This window comes from Trichosurus vulpecula, chromosome 6, assembly GCF_011100635.1.
Source record: "Trichosurus vulpecula isolate mTriVul1 chromosome 6, mTriVul1.pri, whole genome shotgun sequence".
Lineage (NCBI taxonomy): Eukaryota > Metazoa > Chordata > Mammalia > Diprotodontia > Phalangeridae > Trichosurus > Trichosurus vulpecula.
This window is the reverse complement of record NC_050578.1, coordinates 19,912,798-19,937,986: the sequence shown is the minus strand read 5'-3', so window position 1 is coordinate 19,937,986 and position 25,189 is coordinate 19,912,798. Positions and strand designations below refer to the sequence as shown.

At 39.3% G+C, this 25,189-nt stretch overlaps 1 protein-coding gene across 1 annotated transcript; it reads left to right on the top strand.

Moving 5' to 3' along the window:
- The first annotated feature begins 8,871 nt into the window (after positions 1 to 8,871).
- On the top strand, positions 8,872 to 24,605 carry AGA (aspartylglucosaminidase). The gene is made up of 9 exons (XM_036764726.1): positions 8,872 to 9,228; positions 12,210 to 12,363; positions 13,716 to 13,828; positions 16,014 to 16,126; positions 17,707 to 17,818; positions 18,563 to 18,638; positions 21,109 to 21,216; positions 22,490 to 22,623; positions 24,333 to 24,605. The coding sequence occupies exons 1-9, from the start codon at positions 9,087 to 9,089 to the stop codon at positions 24,431 to 24,433; spliced, it is 1,053 nt and encodes a 350-aa protein (XP_036620621.1). The 5' UTR covers positions 8,872 to 9,086; the 3' UTR covers positions 24,434 to 24,605.
- Positions 24,606 to 25,189: the final 584 nt, after the last annotated feature.

Below are 25,189 nucleotides of genomic sequence, written 5' to 3'. Positions count from 1 at the left end.
TTGGAGTCAGGGAGGCTTGAATTCAAATCCTGCCTCTGGTACTTAATAGCTGAGAAATTCATTTAACCCCTTTCAGCCTCAGTTTCCTCATCTATATTATAGTATGAGTGGACTCAGGGCTTCCAGGGTCCCTTCCAGATCTAAATCTGAAAACTGGCAATTCTCTCTCTCTCCCCACCCCCTCTCCAAATACACACACACACACACACACACACACACACACACACACACACAGGATAGAGCCCTGGGCTTGGAATCAGGAAGATTCACCTTCCTGAATTGAAATCTGGTCTCAGACACCAGTTGTATGACCCTGGACAAGTCACTTAACCCTGTTTGACTCAGTTTCCTCATATGTAAAATGAGCTGGAAAAGGAAATAGCAAACTTCTTCGGTATTTTTGCCAAGAAAACCCCAAATGTGGTCATGAAGAGTCAGACAGGACTGCACAAGTGTATATGTATATGTGTATCTATATATGTGTATACATATGTTTCAACAATCTGGCTAGCAGCTGTTGTGGGGGTAAAAGACCAACACAAGCCCCACAACAAGAATGCTACCAGCGCACTGCAAAAGCACAGGTTCTTTTGATCTGCTTTTCTAAAGAAAGCAACATTAAGGGGTTGACAAGCTTACTTTAATCCAGCATACAAATATTCACTTAATTCAGGGGAAAAATCCAGCACGCTGAACTTCAGAGCAAAATACAAACAAAGTACAAACATGGACAGACAGAACTTGTCTGATTCAAATCTCAATACATAGTTACCAGAGTTTAACAAAGTCTCAGCATCCAGGTTACAAGCTGGAGGGCCCTTAGCTACAGCTGCCCAGAGTCTCTGAATCAGCACACCAGCACTAGTGAGACCCCTAAACAAATTACAAACATCGACAGACAGACCAAATACAGATTCATAGTTACCAACATCTAGGTTCAGCCTGGGAGCTCAGAACAAGGCCTGGCCCAGAATCATGCGCCACCACTGCTGTGGGTAAGCGCTCCAAAGAAGAGAAAGCCAACCCCTAGTTTTATGTTTTTTTTTTTTTCAGGGTCAGGGGTGAGTCACACACGCAACTCACCCACATGACCTAGAATCATCACAAAGAGGCAACTTAAACCCACATGATCTAAAAGCCTCTGCTGTCCCAGACACATCACTCAAACTCATGTGTAAACTAGGCCCTCCCCTGAGTTAGCCCCACTTTGGGCCCCACCTTAGTTACCAATCCACACCCACATAGGTTTTACACCTAATAGAGGTTTGGGCCTGGGGTTTAGCACCTAGTAAGGCTCAATGAAGTACACTGAATTACTCAAAGGAAACAAAAGCCAAACTCTTCAAGGGCACTTGGTTGAACTAAGTGCTAAGAGCCCATTTTGCTTACCAACACAACATATAGACATATACATACTTTCACTCTGATCTAGAACACTTTCTGTCTCATCATGCACCTAAGAAGTATATTGCCTTGATGCATTTTCTACATTATATTGAATTGCTAGTTGTAAGTTACATATTTCATTAACTTTTCAGTTTTCGTGTCTTATTTGCCCAGTAAGACTTGAATTACTCTTGGGAAATCATAGATTTAGATTTAGAAGAAACCCTGGAAACCAGTGAGTCCAACTCCCTCATAGCATACATGAGGAAACTGAGGCTGAAATTAGTTTCCCAGCTAGTATTTAAGGTAGGATTTGAACTCAAGTCTTCCTGACTCCAAGTCCTGTGTTCTATAGATGCCTGTAGGAAAGGGACCAGCACTTATAATTTCATAGGATCACAGGATTTGGAGCCAAAAAGAATCTTAAAGCTCATCTAGTCTGATGCCTCATTTTATATATAAGCAAATGAAGAGGTTTCTTTAAGGTGATGAAGCTGATGAGTTGCAGGACTAGTTATGAACTGGACCCTTATTGGGCTGATACATGTCTGTCTTTCTTAATCAAGATATACCTAACAGTTCCTGTCTTTCCCTCCGAGCTTAATTACAAACTTGCCTTGCTGGTCCAGGGTAACTCAAGTGCAGCAGGAATTACAGAAAAGACAGTGGGCAAATGATCTCTATAATAAGATCCAAGTTATTTTCAGCATTTTTTTTTCACTGATGCCATTGCAAATTATTGACTCCCTCCATTCCTTTTATCCTTTCTCAAGGCCCAGAACTGCTGGTTTTGGCTTTCTCTCACCACCCGTGTCTCAGTACTACACAACTTATGTCAGGAATTATAAGCTATAGTTACCTTCATTATGCAAATTTTCTGATTTTCTTTCAAAAATTTTTTTAAAAAGGAAACAAAAACCCTTAAACATAGTTGCTTTGTGTAATTTATAATGTAAGGATAAATAGTATCAACTTAGAAAAATAATTCTCCATTGGGTTTTCAAAATGGTTATTAATCAGAACCCACCTAAATTGACGTGAAAGTTTTTATTCTAAAGGAGCAGTGTCAATAGGAACTCAGGTCTTGACAACCAGATGATACTCCAGATTCGATTTCCACCACTTGCTTTATTGTTATACCTGGTAAAAATCATCAAATGAAATATTTTGGAGCATATGAGGTAGCTCTTTTCTAAACAGTGAAAAATGTATTAAATGTTAGCAGAAGGGATTGTAAACTGTGCATAACAGAAATATTTTGGAAAAAAATAAATGAAGTATTCAAAATACAGTAACAGTCACATGGAACAAACAAGGCAAACTCTTTAATGAAGTATTGGCACGCGGAGGCAACATGCAGCAGTGGGAAAGAGAGTGATGGATTCGGAGTCCAGGAACCTAAGACTGGTTCCTAGTTTTGCCAAGATATTCCCTGTATGACCTTAGTAAAGTCATTATCTTTGGACCTCAGTTTTCTCATTTGCAAAATGAGGATATGGAACTAGATGATCTCTAAGGTTCCTTCTGGCTCTAAATTGATGAGCCTACAGAATACTATATTTGAACAATTATGTATCAAGCATATTTGTTCATAATGAAAATGTTTTTTTGCATTTAAAATCATAATACCCAACTGATAGCAAGCAACCTAACAGTAGACAGGATTTTAATTTATTAGGAGCTGGGTTCCAATCACTAACATTATTGTGTAAGCATCATAAATTCATTTAGCTTTTCTTAGCCTCAGGGAATTAATTAATGATTAATGATTAATAATGATTAAGAAACCTGTTTTGAATGCTGCTCTTCAGCATTAATTATGTGAGTCTTCCAGCTCCAAAACCAAATCCTTTTCCATCACTCCCTCTATATGATATGTAAGAGAAAACAGTAGGTTCCTTCTGTTCCCCTACAACTTTATTATTGCAATGGATCACGTCTATGAAGACATCCGAAAGTTACAAACAGTTGTAATAAAAAAAAAGCAGAACCAACAATGTAAAGTGGTTTATTGCATGCTTGGTATGACAACTTTATTACTGCAGTGGGGCAGTATTACTATTACAAATGGGAAATATATTACACATAACTTGTTTTGAGACAAAATAGCCCAATAGGCCAGCATATTACTGTACGATTCTATTCTTTATAGGACACAATAATTACTTTTAAGAGTTAGGAAATCAAGAAAGTGGACTTTCATCATCTGCCATCTGCTATGATCATTTTTTTCCTGGGCATGAACCTGAATAATTATTACAGGAAGGAAGGGAATATCCTCTTTTTCCTATTTAAGTTTCATTAATGGCATATAAGATGACACCAACTTCTGTAAAATGACTCTAATTATATTCAAAAAAGTACAATAAAGTAGCAAAGTCAAATGTTTCCCAATTAATATAAATTCTCATTCAAATTTGAAACCACTAGTATACGTGGTTCTCCAACATCAGCAAAAACCATCATTGACAGTTTATGAATCCTACAGCATCAAACGTCAATCAAGTAGTAATGAGCTGCATTTAGATAACCCAGGAAATAGTTTTCTGGTAAATTTTTTTAAAGCAAATTATTATTTCAATGCCAAGTCACGCTTCCAGCTTTCAACAAGGAGCAAAACACCAACGTGTTTCTCAAATGGATTTCACAGCATCAGTGCAAAAGCCGGAGGGGATGGCTTTGTTTTGTAAGCCTCAGATTTGAAATACCTAGACTCCCTGGAACCACAGCTTCAAATCCTCTGTGGGACCACAGTTTCCAATCCTATCAGGATCGACTCAACTCTTCATCCTTCTGAGACTGATAAATTGAAAGACATGAAGTTTAAAGCAAAGGGAGGGAGTTGCACTGTTAGCCCCTAAACAGGAGAACTGAATTTGGACCTCATACTAGGATCCTTTTTAGATAATGTGTCCTAGTGTCCTTTCTTGGTCAGTCTTGAGGATGCGACTTTTGAGAAGCATGAAAAATCAGTGACAAACCATCTTTTTAATTTATTTTAGCCAGTCAAAAGTTTTAGGCACTAAATTTTAGGAAGTCACTAAAGTGGCGAAAAATGAATTTTCAAAGATATTTTTGACCAGCAAAGGAAGAGTACTCAACCTCATTTTACTAAACTATAAAAAGAGAGGATCAAACGAGATGGCTTCTGAGTGCCCTGCCAGTGCTCTAGACTGATGATCTATCACCCCATCATGACATAGTGAGAATGAGAAACAACAGGTGGGCAGCCTAAGAGACAGTACACTGTCAGCCCAATATAGTGAAAGAATGGGAGGAAAGAAAGCCTTCAGCACAGAATCTGTAAAAGGTATTACAAAAACTACACAGCATAAAGTGTGGAAAAGTTAAGCCCTACCTTGGCATAGGGAATATCCACATTGGTAAAAACCTAGATCCAACAAATACTCTAAGATAGGTATAGATAGTTAATAAGGCACTTCCATTTTTCATTTAGTATATTCAAGGACATTCTAAGTGATTACATTGAGAGTAAAATATAGCCATTTCTTGTTTTCCATGAAAATTTAAAATCCCAAATTGATTTCCTCTATCAAGTAAGCTTCTGGGCTGTGTCCCCACCCAACCAAAAACCCATCTGTTAGTGGGTACAATAACCATCAAATAACCACAGTTAAAGATTTGGATTAGGAGGTCCAGCTATCTATAACAGTTCAGACAGTTACTACACGTGGGAAGGAGGAAGGACACTTATATAATGTCTACTATGCGTCAGACACTGTTAAGTGCTTTTTACAAATATTCTCCCATTTGATCCTCACGATAACCCTGAATGGCAGGTTCTATTATTATCCCCATTTTGTAGAAGATGACACTGAGGCAGAGAGATTTTAAGTGACTCGCCCAGGGTTACACAGCTAGTGTCTGAGACCAAATTTGAACTTAAGTCTTCTTGACTCCAAAGTGCCACCAGTTTCCTGTGATGTAAAGATTTACTAAACCTATTCCTGACATTCCTCCCTGAGGTAGCTAGTATGACTATTATCATCCCTCGATAGAGATCATGAAACCAAGCCTCAGGGAATTAAGTTCTATATAAATGTGAGTTAAGTAGTGGGTGTTCAATAAAATTTGATGTATTCTTCTGTTTTGTTTTAAATTTGCAGCCAACCTTCCTTCAGCACTGTGGTCATTTCAGGGATTGCAAAAGTGAATTTATTGCCCAAGTTCAAACATACCCCAAGAAAAATCAAACTCAACATTAGTTAAGTTTTGTACCAGTGACACACTATCTTGGACACAGAAACAGGATTTTTGAGAAAGTTAGGATGAAGTAGAAAACTGCCAATGGGACCACAGCCATATTTCTGTAGCTTAGATCCTTCTTCCTCCAAGGGCAAAACAAACACAGAAGTTTCTTATGTCCGTGCAATATCTTCTATTGTCAAGTTATTCTCTTTCAAGTGCCTGGAAAAACTAGATAGGAGCTTGCAAGGGGTTATTTTGGACAGACAACTTTAAACAAGTCATGCAAGCCTTTCCTTTTTTCACAAAGTAGAGAGTGGATGTGAAAGAGATTTGGCTGTGGTATCTATCACTCTATTGATCACCAGGATTGATTAAACTGATTTAGCTGGCTAGACAGTCTTCTTTTCTCACTTAAAGCTCCCTGTGTATTCACCCTCCCAACTCACAAGACTGCTGTTCTGACAGAATATGACTTTCCACATAGAGTTGTACATTTCTTAAACATCCAAGCTCTCAAATTCATCACAGAAACAATAACTGAGATGAACTACTGAGACACCCAGGAAACCTCATTCAAAGTGAATCTAGTTGTAATAAACCACATTTCACCTGTGCTCAGTAACCATAGAAGGTTTCTGAATCCAGTAACCACAGGGGTAAAGCGCAATTACCATTTTACCTAAGGCTGCAATAACACTTTGACTGATGGCAAGTCACGGGTTGCAATATATCCTGAGATAATAATACTTAGCTGGATCCAAGATTCCATTGGTGTAAGTTATCCCAAGATCAAATATTGAGTACCTACCATATGGAAGGCATTGCAACTCAACACCTTGTGTGAAAGGGTGCCAGGGACACAGTTCTAAGAATACATAGCACTAAAACACAGATTTGACCAGGCCACTCACCTGCTCAAAAATCTTCGATATTTCTTTTTTGTGGGTAGGATAGAATACAAAATCCTCAGCCTGGTATTTAAAGCCATTCACAATCTGGGTCCCACCAACTTTTTCAGTCTCATTTCATACATAATACTTGCCACCGTGCACTCTCAGTTACAGGCAAACTAGCCTCCTTTCTCTTTAAAAAATATTGCATCTCCTGCCTCCAGTGTTAGTGATTTTACATTAGCCATTTTCTGTTTCTGGAATTTACCCCTTCCTCACCTCTACCTTACAGAATTTGAAGTTGACCCAAGTGTCATTTACCATTCCTTTACTCCTTCATTCACCTAGTGCTCACAAGCAAGGGTTCTTAACTTGGGTAGATAAATTAGATAAATATATAGATAACAGATGCATGAATGGATGGATAGTTGGAAGGGTAGATAGATGATAGAAAGATAAATAGATGGATAGGTAGATGATAGATGGATAGGTAGATGATAGATGGATGGATAGCTAGACAGAAAGAAGGATAGAGACAAATATAAAGAATGGAAAACTGTATTTCAATAAACAGGCATATCTTGGAGATATTGCAGGTTCAGTTCCAGGCCACCACAATAATATTAATATTGCAAAAAAGAGTCACATAAAGTTTCTCAGTGCACATAAAAGTCATGTTCACACTATACTATAGTCTGTTAAGTATGCAATAGTATTATGTGTAAAAAATGTACATAATTAAAAATACTTTATGGCTAAAATTGCTAACCATCATCTGAGCCTTCAGTGAGTCATAATCATTTTGCTGGTGGAGGGGCCGGCCTCCATGCTGATGGCTGCTGACTGATCAGGGTGGTGGTTGCTGAAGGTTAGGTTGACTGTGGCAATTTCTTAAAAGGAGACAGAAATGAAGTCTGCCCCTGTAATTGACTCTTCCTGTCACTTGAATTCTTAAGAGGACATGGTAGGGTTTTTAATTGTCCCAATTTTGATATTATTGTGTCTCAGGGAATAGGGAGGCCCAAGGAGAGGGACAGAGGGGGTAACAGCCGGGTTGTGGAACAGTCAGAACACATACTACATTTATCAAGTTACTCTGTTGTCTTATATGACCATGGTTCTTGGTTCCCCAAAACAAGTACAACTGAAACATTTAAGGTCCCTGATCACAAACAGATTACCATAACAGTTATAATGAAAATGAAAAAATTTGAAATATTTCAAGAATTACCAGAATGTGAAATAAGAGACATGATGTGAGCACATGTCCTTGGAAGAAATGGCTCCAACAGACTTGCTGCAGGCAGGGTTGCCACAAACCTTCAATTTGTAAAAAATGCAACATCTGTGAATTGCAATAAAGCAAAGCACAATAAGACGAGGCATGCCTGTAATTAGTTTCCTTTGTAATCTCAGGCATTTTATTTTATGCATTTAAAAACATTATTGAGAATTCTGAGAAAAGGCCCATAGGTAGGCTTTCCCAATGTCCAAGGGGTTCGTGACACAAAAATGATTTAAGACCCCCTGCAGAGTTTTGGATTTCGGAATCAACACTTTTGAAGTGCGTACTAAAGGCTAGGTCTTGTTCTGGGAATACAAATATTAGGGGGAAAAAAATACAGTCCCTGGAAGACAAAACATAAAAGGAGTCTATTAGACTTGCTTTCTCATCTAACCTGAAACATTAGCTACACAACCCTAGGCAAGTTAGAGCCTCCTTTCCTCCGTTATACAACGAAGTTTTATTATTCCATTACTTCTAAAGGCCCTTCCAACCCTAAATCTACGCCACTACGTCGTATTTACTCATCCTCGTACACACTGTGGCTTATGATAAAACTGGAATGTAAGCTCACGGAAGGCAGGAGTTGTTTTTTTTTTTTTTTTTTCCCCTCCCAGCTGCCAGCTCCCAGCACACAGAAAGGGGGCTCACAACCGCCGCGAAGCCGCGGGATGGTGGTGAGCCTGTTGAACTTCACACAGGTTAGTTGAAAACCCCCGGGGGTCCTGGGGAGGCCGAGCAGCAGGGTGGAAACTGGAGGCGCTTCCTCCCTTCCTCAAGGTAAGGGAAAGAGCCGTCCACGCGGGCCACGTAAAATGGCCGTTAATGACTCCACATTATTCACCACTTGGTGCAGCTATTTTGGTTCGCGTGCCCATAACAGAGTCTATGGCATGCTCACTCTGCCCCAAGCCTACACTAAACGCGTAAGAAAGAAAAACGACGACAAGCATCACCCTTCCTTCTACACCTGAAACTCTCGCAAGTCTCCCCCGACCCTCTGCTAGGCGGGAGTTCTACTTCTCGCGGGATTTCACTACACTCGGGACGCTGAACTTCTCCCGGAAGTCGATTGGTCCAAGAGAACTAACTTGGGTGGGCGGAGTCAAGAGTCCCCACGGGGAGGGGAGGGGAGAGGAGTGGGAGCCCGCCCAGAGAGGGCGGGGGAGAGGGGGGAAAAGAGGAAGAGGTGGTAGGCCACGCCCCCTCTCCGCTACTCCCAGATTCCCCGCCCCCTCTCGCTGGGCAGGTCCGGGTCTGGGTTCGAGCTCTGAGTGTCTGCTCGCGAGTGCCAGTCCGCGGGAAGAAGGAGCGCCATGGGGTCGGGGTCGGTGCGCCGGCCCGGCGTCCTGCAGTCCTCGCTGCTGCTACTGGTGCTGGCAGGGCACAGCTTGGGCAGCTCCGGCCTGCTGCCCCTCGTCATCAACACTTGGCCTTTTAGGGGTGCAACTTTGGCAGGTGCGGGCCGGGGGGAGGGGGCGGGGGCGGCATTGAACTTGACTTCCCAGGAGCCCTCCTTCCTTTTTGTCTCTTAGCCGGGGAGAGGAGCTGCACGGGGAGGGGGGACGGGAGGGAGACACTGGCTAGAGCCTAACCTGGTGCGATTTTTAGAGGCATCTCTTCTCTTTGCACCCTAGGACTAGAAATAGGAAAGGGAAGTCCGGGATGGAGAGCGCTGCCAACGGGGAAGAAAACGCACACGCACCGCGTAGACCCCAGAAGTCACCCAAGCCCCTCATTTCACAGATAGGAAACTGAGGCAGGCCCGTAGAGGGTTAAGCGACTTGTGGAACGTCACAGTGTTAAGTGCCACTCGTTGCAACTCTCATGACTCCAAATCCCAGGAGGTTGGGAGTAAAGCAAGCAAGCCAGGATAGGAGCTGCTGCTGCTGCGATTTGGAGAAAGAGTATATTAGCCCTGACCCATTTAGGAGTGACCCCAGAGATCATCCAGCTCAACCCCCTCATTTTGCAGATAAGAAACTGAGGCTGAGAGAAGTGTTAAGTGACTTGCTGAAAGTCACAGAGGTAAGAAGCCAGTCCTACAAATCTTCTCGCTCTCCTCCTGCTCCCCAATCAGCAATGGTTGGGAGCTCCTGGTGCAATCTGAAACAAGAGGATATTAGCAGCATTGACCTAGAAGTCAGAAGGAACCCCCAGAGCACAGCCAGCCAAACTCCATCATTTTGTAGATAGGAATCTGAAGTCCAGAGACATTGACTTGCAAAGGACAAGAGTACAGTGCCAGAACTGCAAATCCTTGGAGGCCAAATTCGGTTCTTTTCCCACTGGGGCATGTGCTCTCCAGCTTTCCTAATCCTTGAACAACTGACTCAAGAGGCCAGCACAAGGCCTTGCATTGCTGCCTTGTCTCTCCCCGCTATACCTTGCCTAGCTTGGGTTGAATCTCAAATTCTTTATTTCCTGAGATATCAAGGTAGCTTGAGGGGCATAGAAATAAATCATTGGTTTAGGCAAGAGACCTTTGGACTCATAGTAGAAATGAGTTCTTTGGGTTAAAGTCAGCACCAGTTTTATGAAATAGAAATGTGAATGTGCTTTGAAGTTTTCCTGAAACTCTTGAGGTACTGTCTCTGGGCAAAGGTCTTTTTATCAAACATCTCTCCAGTAAAGTCCTCCTTGATCCTTATGGTGGTGTGCAGCTATGACCCTGGTTCTTAAGGGCTATGGTGGCTGCTCTCCAGTTGTGCAAAGTACTCCCAATTTGGGAAGCAAGGCCAAACAATAAGGGTCCTATCCTTCGAGGGCTAACCTATCTAAAACTCCATATGCACTGACTTGTAGATGATGGGTGCTCTTGTTTCATTTGGTTTTGTTTGTGGCCCCAGCTACTTTTGAAAAATGCTACAAAATGTGGGACCTGGGTTATGATCTGTGCAGTTTCCTACACACATGAAATCACAGATTGCTGAAATGGGTAGAGTTATTTGTAATTTGGTATGTGCAGCAGTAGTGTTCGAAATCTAATATTCACCAAGAGTGTTATCTAGCCTCCCAAATATTTCACTTCAACTAGTAAAGGCATGGAGTCAGCTGAGAATTTGTGATTTAAGAAAAGGTTATGGGGAGTTGGAGGAGGGTTGGAATCATACAACTCATGGGCTTTGACATTTCAAGCTATTCCTTTAGTGTTCTGTTCCAAGCTTTATTTCTGAACCTGGAATCTAATGCGTGTATATATTTGGCTCTGGGGTAGCCCTTTCTGTTTAACCTTAGGGGACTTACTGTAGGTTTTGCTTTAATAAAGGTAGTATATTCTATTCAAAAATGCATTTCATCTTAAGTTAGGAAATACACAATTGTAAATTCTCTTTCTGTATGCTTTGTTTTATACTTCTATTATAATAGAAATCCACTGGGCCAAAATTTTAATGCTTCTCCATCTAAACTACATTTGTGTGGTTAGTCTCATTTTTCTCTTTAAAAAACAAGAGGAAAGAGAGTGTCTCAGCTTTCCTCACTTTGATCCTTTTCCACAATCCCTGCTCTCAGAACAGTGTATATCACTAGGAGGAACCAGAACCGGAAGAGGAAGTAGACAATTTGTTAGATTTTTAGATGATCCTACTACGTGCAAGGAACCATGCTAGACACTGGGCATACAAAGTATCAAACAGTCCTTGCTTATAGGTTTCCTCAGTGACTTCTAAAAAGCATCCATGTAACATCAAACATCAAGGTTTATTAAGGACTTACTTATGTGCCAGAGACTAGACTTAGAACTGAGAATACATAAAAAAGGCAAAAACAATCTTTGTCCTCTAGTAGCTTAAACACTAATAAGGGAAATAAGATGTACCTACAGGATAAATATATAGTATATGGAAAGTAATCTTAAGAGGGAGAAGGCCTCCTGCAGAATGCAGCATTTGGTCTGAGTCCTGAAAGGCAGGGATCCTAAGAGATAGAGGTGAAGCTGGAGGGCATTCTGGAAATGAAGGTACAGACAATACAAAGGCCTAGGGGATAGAAGGCAGAGCATCCTGTGTGAGGAAGACTGTGTCAAAGGGGGGAGGCTGGAAAGATATGGAGGGGCCAGGTTGTAATGAACTTTTAGTGCCAAATATAAAAGCCAAATATTTTATCCCAGAGGTGATCAGTTTAGGAGAATCATTTTGGCAGCTGGGTAAAGGATAGATTGGAGTAGGTAGAGACTTGAGGCAAACAAACACTTAAGGAGGCTATCTCAATTGTCCCAATAAGCCATAGTGGTGGCTCTGTGAGTACAAATGTAAAAGAAATTGGGGATATAGAAAAGACGAGATCTGGCACAAGGTCATATAGAGTGAGGAGTCTAGGGTAGCAACTTTGTTAAAAAAAAACAACTCAGTAGTAGCATTTTGATGTATTTCTCAGAAGTGCCAGACATTTGATTCATGCACGTAGCAGCACTTAAATCGCTGTGTTTTGTTTCACAGCATGGCAAAGCCTACAGGCCGGAGGTTCTGCATTAGATGCAGTTGAAAAGGGGTGTGCTTGGTGTGAGACAAATCAGTGCGATGGCAGTGTAGGCTTTGGTGGAAATCCTGATGAACGTGGAGAAACAACATTGGATTCCATGATTATGGATGGGTGAGTACATGAGTCAAAGTGGTCCTTTATTGGAAAGCTTGACATCAGTTTGAGGTCTATGTATACTCTTCTACTTTGAAATCATAGGTAGAATGAGAAGGAAATTTGGATTTCTAGAGGATTTTCTGGTGAACGGTGGTCACTCATCCTCCAGCTCTAGAAATGTGTGACCCAGTAATCTGTCGTTGACCACCCTTAGCTTTTCCAGGTATCAGTCAATCACTGTGCCTTGTTAGTAATGATATGACTATTTAAAAGTGGCTTTGCCCTCCTAATTGTCTCCACCTACTTTTCTTAAATCTTTCAACCCTTCTGGCATTAGTGACTTCTTACTTATAGCTTCCAACTTTCTTTTAAAATATTTTATTGATGCATTTTTCTTTTTTTCATCCTTGTTGCTTCCTGGTGACTGTCCCCTATCCCCTTTTCCTCCTTCCTAATAGAACCCTTCCTTCTAATGAATAAATGTGGTCAAGCAAGTCAACATATTGGCCACTGGTTCTGGAGTCAAAGGTCCTGGGTTCCAGGCTCACCTCTGTTACCACCTTCGTGACCTCAGGCAAGTCCCTTTACCTGCCTGGGTTTCACTTTCCTCATATGTGAAATGAAAAGGTTGGATTACGTGACCTCTTAAAGTCCCTTCCAGCTCCAGATGTGATGTGTGCTAAAAAATGTAGGCCTCCTTCTGCATGTCTGTCTACCCCAGGTGGGGTCTTCTGAAGTAATCATTGAACTTTCTGTGAATCAGAATTCTATTCTAGTCTTTCATTGTTTCCTTTCTGTTGTGGTCAGTATGGTAAATCTTTAAAAGAGTCCAGGAAGGAATACAATTTATTATTATTAATTATTACAATGTAAACTCTTTGAGAACAAGGACTATCCTATTTCTCTTTGTATCCCCAATGCTTAGCACAGTGCTTTATATACAGTAAGTGCTTAGTAGATAATTTATTCAATAAGGCTTTTAGGTTTGAGATGGGGCATATGCTAGGGGAAAGAGAGTAGGTTAGAATTAGGGAATAAGAATTATTTCCCATGACTATTAAAGGAAAGAAACTATTTTAAAGTTTGGGGCTTTTAAATATCTTTCTAAATAGTTGATCTGATTTAGGGGGGAAAGGCACAGTTTTTCTCATCAAAACTCAGAAATTTTGAAGAAACAAAACTTTAAATGATCCACCAAAAATATGCCCTTCCCAAGGTGAGTTTTGTTCATCAGGGTACCAATCTGAAAAGCTTGGGAAATCTCAGAGTGAGTTGAGTTTCACAAAACCTTGTCAATTGCTTGCCCACAAATTCCCCACATGTATTTGTGAACTTTAAGACTGACCTTCTTGCAAATTTTTCTTTAGCAACACCATGAAAGTAGGGGCTGTAGCAGATCTCAGACGAATTAAAAATGCTGTCGGTGTAGCAAGAAAAGTAATGGAACATACAAAACACACACTTTTAGTGGGAGAATCAGGTACTGTGTTTCTAATTCTATTAAAATATTCTGAAAAAAAATGTGCTGCTTGGGAATCAGAACTTAGTCATTTATATTTATGTGATTTGATTTATAATTTAGTCTTTTTTTAAAAAAAGCAATAACATTCAAAGAAAGCTTTATGTATGTGTAAATGAGAATCATTACCTTTATCACATATTTTTGTGCCATTAAGATAGTGTACTTTTTTCTAAGTTAATAAACATTGCAAAACTGTCTGGTTTTAAAACTGCAGAAGCCTTTGAACACTTGGTGGGCATATCTGTACATTTCCTTAACTTGGAAACCACAGTAAAAGTTGTTAAGATTTATTCTTCCTCATCGCATGAAGGTTTTATGTTGATTACACTTTGTTTCTTTTAATTCCCAAAGGTAGCATTCATTATGTCCAAGAATATTAAATGAAAAATGTAGTCAGTACCTTAAACATCATAATTAGATCACAAGTTCCATAGTTGACTCCCTGCTGTGTAAAGTACTCCTTTACCTTGAGCCTAAAATTATCCTCTTCAAACTACCTAAAATTTCCTTCAGCCTAAAACTACATCCTCTAAGCTCCAACAACACACTAACAGAGGAAGAACTAAAAAAAATCAGCAAAATCAATCAATACATCCCCACCAAAAACAAAATAAAAACTTGTCAAAACAATTCATGCAATGTTCCATACCCATGGACCTCCTACCTTTGCAAAGCAGTTGGGGTGAGGAGAGGTGGGGGGGGGCAGGAGAGGAGGCAGTGATTTCACTAGCCACAAATTTAGAAAACATTAGATTCCAACATGCTAACCCTCAAACCAAAGTAAACCTTTAAAGCTCAATTTCTCTGTTCCTGCCCCCGGCAGCTGACAGTTACTGGACAAAGTACTCCTCTTTTCACCCACCATCAATTTCTCTAATGTTAATAACCTCCTCTAGGCCCCCACTGCTGCTTGGTAATCTTTGAGTTCTTTCTCTGACTTCTTCTGTCTCTACCCCGGAGTAAGGTAGCATAACTTAATAGAGTACTGGTCAAGAAGTCAGGAAGGTTGTTGTTCAGTCATTTTTTTTTCAGTTATGTAACTCCATTTGGGGTTTTCTTGACAAAGATATTGGAATAGTTTGCCATTCCTTTCTCCCACTCATTTTACAGGTGAGGAAACTGAGGCAAAAAGGGTTAAGTGACTTGCCCAGGGTCCCACAATTAGTAGGTATCTTAGACTGGATTTGAACTCATGAAGAGGAGTCTTCCTGACTCCAGGCCAGGCACTCTATCCACTTCACCACCTAACTGCTCAGGAAGTCCTGAATTCAGATTCTGCCTTAGACATTTACTAGCTGTGTGACCATAGCCTAGTCTCACCCTCAGCATCTAAACAAGGTTGTTGTAATGCAATCATAGAAATGAAACCCTTTGCAAATCTTAAGATACTATATAATTGTTACCTGTTGTTATTATTTAAATGCTTCTCTTCCTTCAAAACCGAACAGATGGGTGCTCTCTGCAAAGTCTTCCCTGACCCCATTCCCTCCTCTCTCCAAGCTAAAAATGACAACCCCCTCCTATTTTCCTTTTCCTCCTTTGCCTGTCACACTCTCTATCTTCTGTTCAGTTTATTTGTATACTCATCATATTTTCCATGTTGTTACCTGTGGATAGGGGCTGTCGTTTTTCCATCTTTATAGCCCTAGCACTGACACAATGCCTTGCGTACCAAAAAAAAAAAGTTTGTTAAATGGCAGATACTTTAACAACTAGAGATAAAAGATCAGCTTGGTGAACAAAGAGATTCCTGTTTGGTGGTAGGAGTGAGTGGGAGGAGGTTGCAATCAGGAAGGTTTATGTACCTCCTTCCCATCCCTATTATCTTCACGTGCAGGAGAAATTTTTTTCAACATAAATTCATAATTCACTATAATTTCCTCAAAACAAAGGCTTCCTTTATTGTTCCATTTTTAATGTGCAGTTTTATAAGTTAAACCTTTGCCATTTGGGGGAAATATGATTTTTTTTGCTGTCTTTTATCAGATGTCAAATAATTTCTTAATTGTTATAGCAATGTTATGTATTATAATATATACACACATATAATATGTAAAGTGTTTTGCAAATTTTAAGATGCTATATAAGTCCTATCATCATCTTCATGATTACTCTCCTTTTGCTTTTATCTTCATCTCTTTAGCTACCCATTTTGCTGAAAGTATGGGATTTTCAAATGAGGAATTATCTACCAACACTTCTCGTTTTCTCTATTTGGAGTGGCTGAGCCATAAATGTCAGCCAAATTTCTGGAAGGTATGTGTGTTTTGTCATAGAATGCTAATTGTCTGACATTGTTAGAAGACTTTAGGGGTTTAAAATATGAATTATTTAAACAACTTAAAAAAATTTGCTATATCTATATCTGAGAATCGTTTGATACTTTACCATCAGGGTGTTTTCTGTGCCTAGAAGTATAGACAGTTTTATGTGCTTTGAAGTATAACTGCATCTTGCTGGGGATTGCTACTGTCAGATGCTGGTGACTTGATTGCTGGTTCATAGTGCACATTAGTTTGTGCTTAGCTCTCTGGCCCTTTGTTTTACCCTCACACCGCCACCAGCACCATTAGAATAACTAGACTGGAGTTGTAAGCCTGGCACCTGAAAATATGTTCACAGTCCGTATATGAGGCATTAGAAGTGTCTGTCATTTTATATGTTTGACATAGGTATAAGTAAGCATCAGGTTCTCCGCTGCCTTGAATGAAGAAATAGGTACTTTTAACATTGGTTATTATTTTTATTATGTTCTAGAACTTTTGCAAAATACACACGCATGTATTCTCTCCCCCCCGTATGTCCACACATACACATATACATATAGAACACATTAAATATGGCGTTATTATTTATATATATATGCATACATATATACATGTATACACATATGTATGTTCATACATTTATGTGTACGTACATACAAACATACATACGTAGGCCTCCTAGAATATCTAAGAGTTTATATGAATGGAGGACCAGTATCCGTCAGGATGACCGGGGTTTAAATTCCACTCTGATAGCCCTTAACCTCTCAGCACCTCAGACAACTCTTTGGCAATTTATAGTCATACTCTGCATTGACTAGGAGAGTTTTCTTGTCAGAAATTCCCTCTCCTGATAAAGTCCCAGGTCCAGGGTGGGGGTGGGGTGGGGTACAAGCTTTAGAAATTACTTTGAAAGTAAATTCCTGTGAACTTAGTCTAGTAAATGATGAGTTTGTTTTTCTTTTTAAAAATCCCGGAACCTCCTTCTAACCATAGTAAATAATGTAATTTCCAAGTTTAATCATAAACTACATGCCTGATTCTATTGAGGGCTGATGTTTCATTATTGAGAATCTCATAGTTTATCTATTCCAAATAATACAATCTAGATACAGTAATTGAAGTTAAAATATATTTGTAACCAACTCATATTATAGAATACAGATAGCAGAATAATCAAGAAACTATCCAGTTAAATACAATAGACATTTATATTGTGATTTAAGGTTTTTCAAAATGCCTTTATATGTACTATCTCATTCAGTTCTTACAACTAAGTGATACAGGTGCTATTATATACGCATTTGGCAGATGAAGAAACTGAAGCAAACAGTGAAATGACTTACCTAGGGTCACACAGCTAGTAAGTGTCTGAGGCTGGATTTGAACTCAGGTCTTCCTGGAGTCCCTACCACCTAGCTGCTTCAATTACCACCTTGCACTATACCAGTTTCCTCTTGTTCTTTTGTTATGGTTGGCTATGATTATTGTTAGGTTGTTTTTTTTTAGTAGATAGTTTTAGATAAAGCATATTTACAGAAAAAATTATATTTGAACTATTATTTACAGAATGTTATACCAGATGCATCAAAATCCTGTGGACCATATAAACCTAAAAGAATCCTGAAACAGCACCTTCATACCTCTGCAAAAATAAATATTCACAGTCATGACACTATTGGTAATTTTCCTTTTATGACTTTTTCAAACTTAAGGAGTTGGAATTTTTTAAATTGCATGTGTTTATCTCTTAACTTATCCATGACTATTAATGTTCCAGGAGCCTGATACTTTTGTAACAATTTTTTTAAAAGATACAGTCTAGGAATAAACTTCTCCTATTAACTCCCAAGAAAGAGTAGACCTCTTTTGCTTGGCATCTGCTTGCCAGTTGGTGAATTATCTTTTCCAGGACACTAAGTGGCATGCAGCACTCCTAACAGCTAATGAATATTCAAGTGCAAGCTTAAAAATCCATTTTTGATTTTCAGTTCAATTCTTGGTGTCTTTGCACTGCAAAGTCAAATTTATGTACATTATTTTTTCCTAAGGTTGTAGTTAGAATATTACCATCAGTCTGCCTCAGTGATTCTCCTTAATGTCACTTTGTAGGCAGGTTTTGAAGGGTGAATACCCATTTTTATGAAGAAAATAAGGGGTGGTTGTGGCACCCCTCTGCCAAAAGAGTAAAATTATGAAAAAAGTCAAAAGGTCGGGATTCTCTGGTTCATTGACTTTGTATTAAATATTATGAATGGTATTTTCATGATTCCCCATTTTGCTTCCTCTATCCCTTTACCTAGCATGAAAATACGTCGTTGTCCTAGAAATTTGATTAATTTTATTACCCTCATTTAATTGTATTTCAGAAATCTTTTTGATTTGGTACCCACTGATTCTGTTGTGTGTTTTTTTAAACTCCTAGGCATGGTTGTAATTGCTAAGACAGGACATATTGCTGCTGGCACATCCACAAATGGTGCGAAGTTTAAAATACCTGGGTCAGTGTTTGATCGATGGAAAATATTTGTTGATCACCTACTATGTGAAGGCTCTGTGTGGGATGCTAAGGGGGGAATAAAAAGAAGCATGAGACATTATCCTTGTCCTTAAGCTGCAACAGATTTAGAATCTGAAGAAGACCTCAAGGGTCATCTGATCCAGCTCCCTCATTTTTCAGGTGAGGAGAGAGATCCAAGTGATTAAGTGACTTAACCCAGGTCACAGAATAATTTATCATCTGCTTTTCTTATAGAGGCAGCATGACGTGGTAGATCAAATGCCATGCTGGATTTGAACCCTACCTCTGACACATACTAACTGGGTGGCCCTGGGCAAGTCACTTAATTGCCTGGTTCCTCAGGCCTCATTTACCTAGTTACAGGCTCAAGTAGGGAAGGAGTTTCCCACACTGGGAATTCCCAAACCTGGTGAAGTCAAAGGTCTTTGGGGACTCTGCCTGCAGCAGAGAAAAGGCTCCAGCAGTTCAGGGAATTCAGCTCCTCCAATACTGTCTCATGCCTGCCTGTTTGCCAGGTGTGTGATCTGTTTCCTAGATTACAGGCCTGTTTTCTCCAGCTCCAGCATACCCATGATAAAATTTGTTTCTGTTTCTTCTTCCATTGAATCTCACCTCAAAGCTGTCCCCTTTGCATTTCCCCCTCCAGGGCCTGATTTCCCTCATCCAACTTTTTCTTGACATATGATATTATTCCACCATTTCTTTGCCTTTGGAAGGGGGTATATGCCTCCATACCCATGCTCTGCTCCTGAGACCCACTTTCACCATGTCTCAGTGATACCTCTTCAGGTGAATTAACCTCCATACATTAGAAGTTCTAGTTCATATTGTTTATTATCCTGTTTCATACATTTGTATATAAGCATCTGAGACCATCAGTTTTTATACTCTTAGGTATTGTTTCTTGTGAATCCAAATTTCTTCCTATTAATTATTCTCTGTGCCATTGTAGCTTGGAAGAGTTATGTTGTAAGATTTGTAAGATTTCAGATTTTTTTTAAACCAACCCTCTTTAAATGCATTTCATCCCTTTCCAAGAGCTTTACTTTTTCCAAGCACAAATAGCATGCACTTTATAGTTCTCTACAAAATTCTCCTTATCCCTGTGAAGTAGAATTACTCAGTTCCTGTAATTCTTGTTGGTAGCTCTGATGCTATGGCAAAATGCCTGTTTGCTGTCCTAGGGACACTTGAGTGAGGTTTTGTTTATAGCAGGCTTTTTCTGCCTTTTTGTGATATTATACTAGCTAGCCCTGCTGCCTTTGAGGGTATTGGTGATGCTCACATAGTGAGCCCTACTCATTGCCAGCGCACAAACAATGCTTCCCACAGCTGTTGTCTGCAAGACCTTCTCAGGAAGGCTTCATTTATCAGCTGCATACGACACACCACTTCCTACATCTTTGCTCTTCTTGCTGAACAGACTCCAAATGCCACCTCCCGTCTTGTCAATGAACTTGGACAAGTGGAGGGATTGAAATGTAATTGTGTTTGACAGCATGTAATAAATGCCAGATAAGCATTATTGACATAAAATTGCTGATAGAGTTCAGAGCAAGTAGACCTTACTTGTAGCAAGGGGGTAGTGACAAAATGCTACCCTTGATATAGATTTTGAGTTAGTGGCAAGGACAAGGAGGGATTTTTACAAGAACAGCATGTGCAGGTCAGGCTGAAATTTATTAGGTTTGTTCTTAGGACCCATTGGTAGAGCAGAGGGGCTGTGTGAGAACCTATTATGCATAAGAAACTATAAGAAGTAAAGCTAAAAAATAGGTTGGCATGAGGTTATGAAAACTTTGAAGGCTCTTCCCAGAAGTTTGGAATTCATCTTAGGCAGTGGGCCACCATTGAAGTTTTTGAACAGAGTGGCATGGTGAAAACCAGTGGTTTAGCAGCATGAATCTAGCAGGATTGATTGAAGTTGAAAGAGACTAGAGGCAGAAAGTAGAATATAGGAAGCTATATTCCACTCCACTGTGAGATGGTGAAGGCTAAAGTTAGGACAATGGCAATGGTATAGATCAGAGGTGTCAAGCCCCCAAGTCCTGAAATCAGATTAAAATGTAATTGGGATATGTTTAACAAAATAAATAAAAATATAGCACAACATAGATAATGTTAATTTGTGTTTTTTTAAGTCAGTATGCAGAAATTTGACACCACTGGTCTAGATGACAATTGCAAAGTAGGTACTTTTAGCTATCTTGTATCATATCTTACTCTATTTAGTATATGTAAAAATCTGGTCTAAAGAATAGTCTTTAAAAACAGTGTTCTACCTATTACAATAATTGTGGGGTTTGTATTTTTTGGGGGGGAGAAGACCTAGTAGGCTACCATATCTTGCTCAGTAAAATATCTTCTTTTATTGGGAAGACTATTGAACTGATAAAAATATACATTCTAGCTTTTTCTCTTGTAATAATCAATTGCTTCCTTTTTAAAAGTCGCGTTGGGGATTCTCCAATAGCAGGAGCTGGCTCTTATGCTGATAGCACAGCTGGAGGGGCTGCTGCCACTGGAAATGGTGACATCATGATGCGTTTTTTACCCAGGTATGCCGCTGCTTGATGCTATGCTTAAGTTAGAGTTATTATCAGTTAGCATCACTATCATGACTGATTTTTTTTTACATGCATCGTATTGGGATGTTTTCTGAACTGAATGTGCCTGCACAGAGATTTGTGAACTTGCCTTTGAACTGTCTGTGCAGGGTTGTTTTGCCTCTGACTCCTTAGACTTACTAGCTTGTATTCCCATTAATGACCATTATTGTCATCAAAAGTATTTATGACTTGTCCCCCTGGGGTAGGGTAACATTTTCCCTAATTTACAGATGAGGAAACTTAAGTACTGTTTAAGTAATTTGTCCAAGGTCACTCAGCCAGTCAGTAAAAAGACGGTGATTATTGATGGCAGAAGGGGGAAATGCAGTCACTGTATACGAGTAATTGCTGAAAGGTGGTCATTATGACTGGACATTGTGCACACTAACGGCATTTTGCACTTAGACTATAACAGCATTTTTCTTTTAAATGTGATCTCCACGCTTTATGACTTCTTGCTGTAGTGACCTAGCTGACACAGTTATTCAACTATAACAAAAAGAATTCATTCATCTTTTATTTAAAATTAATTGGTAGATTAGTTGGAAAGACGGTTATTGCATCAAAGCTGGTTTCTTAACTGAGCCAACTTATTTACTTATATGATTGCATTCATTCTACTGAATATGATAACTTTTAAAGCAGCTTATATAATTTCAGATATACCAATTTTAGTGCATTATTTATTGAAACAGAGAGGTATAATGAGAAGACTGTTGGATTTGGAGTCAAAGGACTTGGGTTTGAATTCTGCTTCTAATATTAACTGTGATATTGGGCAAATCATTTAACTTCTCTGGATCTCAGTTTCCTCAGCTTTAAGACAGAGAATGTTGTACTAGATGCCCTCTTGGATTCATTCTAGTCCTAAATGATCCTAGCTCATGGTGGTCCCTATTCATATATCTATGGTCTTGATATATTAAGGTTTATCCAGATTGAAGCCAGGGATTCTTAACCTGGGGATCCATGGATGCTTATAGGGTCCATGGACCAATATCAGAGAGGTCTGGGAACTGGAACAGGCAAAAAAAAATTACATCTCTATTTTCACTAACCTTTGGTTTCCTTTGTAATCCTCTGCATTTTATTTTGTGCATTTAAATACATTATTCTGAGAAGAGATTCGTATGTTTCATCAGCCTGCCAAAGGAGTTCCTGATATGAAAGTTAAGAATTCCTGTTCTAGACCCTGTTGTTAACTTACTTTTTTTTAATTCAGTTACCAAGCAGTAGAATATATGAGAAAAGGAGATGATCCAACTCTAGCTTGCCAGAAAGTTATTTCCAGAATCCAGAAATATTATCCTGAGTTCTTCGGGGCTGTCATATGTGCCAATACAACTGGAAGTTATGGTGAGTTATGTTTGTTAAATGTGTTTACAGATGATGATATACTTACCATTAAATTGCACTATTTTTGTTCACTTTGTACAGAATATGAACTATGCATAGCACCCTGTCTGCTCAGTAAATGTTTGTTAGTGATGGTATAGATCACCTTAAGTATCCAAAGGATACCTACACATGAACCTTACAGGTATACTAGTAAGCCAGACCTTAGGTGTGGTCTGGCTACATTGTGCTTCTGCCCCGCTTTTGGCCACAACGCCACCTTCTCACTTATGTCCCACATTGTCACTTCTTACTTCTATCCATTCTATTAACAGAGTGGGCCGAACTATATAGGGTCTCTTTCCTTCTTCATTTTTCACCATTCCTCTAAATGTCACAGCTCCCTAAGAGGTCTTACTTAGGCCTGGAGGGCGCATGAGGCTGTGCTTTTATTAAATATTTCTAATGTGTAAGCATAAGAATAGATAGGAGAATTATTTTTGCATTTTACTGTATATATGTCTTTTGCTTCATCTGCCTTCTTTATAAACCTATCACAGCTTCAAAGCTGTGCTGGTGCTCATTAGTGAATTTTTAGATCACTAAAAAAATACAGCTTACTAATCAATGTGTCATATTAACTTAGACTGCTTATTGTAGTTCTGTGACCTTTTCCTTCCCACAGTTCTCTTATTTGAAAAACTTGAATTTGAGGAATTTGTTTTTCCTTTCCACGTATTAAGATAAATATTAAATATAAATCAGAAAAGAGGGACTCGAAGTAGAAAATATCAGTCATTGAATTTCTTCAACAAGTAAAAAGCTTCTCAGAAGTTGCAAAGATGAATTTAACGGAATGTAACGATGATAATTAAGTAATTATAGATTAATTTAAAATTGATTTGTTGGATAAAGCTAGGAACAGTTTCTTACATTTTAAGGGCTTTTATTCAAGCAGTGATAATGACAGGGGATCTGAGTCCAGGTAGTAGAACAGAGGAAGGAGGAGTGATCAGAAGGAAAGAGATCCAAGGGGGAAGCTAGGCTAGTGAGATGAAAGCGGTCACTTAGCAAAGGACCAGATGCCCACGCTCTGAGGCAATGATGGAGGATGGAAAATGATTCTGGCTGACCTCTGGCCTATACCTACTTCACCAGCATTAATGGCCTCCTTTCCATCCCTTTTTTGGTTAAAGGTATTAGGTAAGATAATGAAAGCAGAAGTTGTATAGAGTGAGTATCCAGTGAGTATCCTAAAGCTGATAGGGAGAGCCCACCTGTCACTTTGGTCCTTAGTCTCTAGGATTTTTGAGCTGATTCTTCAGTGTCTTGATAAGTCTTGGATAGAATCAGGCTATAAAAAAATTGAACCTTGAGAAAGAAAAGCCCCCAGATGAATAAACAGCATACATGTTAATGCAGTATAGTATTAGAGAAAGAGCACTGGTTCTGGAGTTACAGGACCTGTGTTCAAATTCTGATTCCTGTGTTTTTTACTGCTCATGTGACCTTGGGTAAGTTACAACCTCCTTGGACCTCAATTTACTCATCTCTGAGACAAAGGGGTTAAATTAGATGACATTTAAGATCTCTTCCAGCTCTAGATCTAGACTTCTATATTCATAATTGTAAAATAAATATAATTAATATCCACTGACTCATGTCTGTCTTTCTCTCTCTCTCTCTCTCTCTCTCTTTCTCTCTCTCTCTCTCTCTCTCTTCCATCCCAGGTGCCGCCTGCAACAAACTTCCAGGGTTTTCCCAGTTTCATTTCATGATTTATCATCCTCTGCAAAGTCAGCCAATTGAAGAAAAAGTAGACTGCATTTAATTCTTCTTTTCTGTCAACATCTATATTTAAAAGATGAAGGAAGAAACAAAGGCTGTAAAGGTTCACTAGCTGCTACTTTTGAACATGTTCCTGCTCTGTACCACATACATTCCTTTGTGTCAATATGAGCGTCAGAGTAAATTTGTGCTGACATGGCACTCTCCACATTCTCCATTTGAATTTTGTTTACCATATCAAAATGCTGTTTAAACTCTCTTGCTTTCTCAGAATGTGAGAAGGTCTATATGGGTTATATGATGGTGGAATTTTTTTCTTCCAGAGTTTACTGAAGTGCATACATTGAGAGGCGGTGTGGTTCAGTTGAGAGACGATAATTATCTTTGGAGTCAAAAGACGTGTGTTCAGATCTCAGTTCTGTTCTTTACTACCTTTGGGACTTTGGACAAATCCTTCAACTTGCCTGAGCCTCATTTTCTCCCCTCCTTTGTAAATAAGGACTCAATGGCCTCTGAGGCCTTAAGTTATTAACCTGGAATCTATGAACAGAGAAAGAGGAAAAGATAGGTAACTATTGTAATTAATTGTTTTCCACTGTAATCCTAAATATTTTTATCTTAAGCATTTAAAAACATTATTCTGAGAAGGGGGCCGTAAGCTTGTCTAGAATGCTGAGGGCATCTATTTGAAAAAAGCGTTAATAACCCCTGCTCTAACATCCCTGCAGTTCTAAATCTTTAATTCTGCAAGTGTTCATACTGTTACCATCAAATTGGTTTTTTAGGAAACTTCTTGCTA

What these genes read in the sequence shown, in the direction of transcription:
- AGA (XM_036764726.1), top strand. Translation starts at nt 9,087, where the DNA reads ATGGGGTCGGGGTCGGTGCGCCGGCCCGGCGTCCTGCAGTCCTCGCTG. An exon ending in GATTCCATGATTATGGATGG is followed by an intron (nt 12,364 to 13,715) that starts GTGAGTACATGA and finishes ATTTTTCTTTAG; the next exon opens with CAACACCATGAAAGTAGGGG. An exon ending in ATGATGCGTTTTTTACCCAG is followed by an intron (nt 21,217 to 22,489) that starts GTATGCCGCTGC and finishes TTTTTAATTCAG; the next exon opens with TTACCAAGCAGTAGAATATA.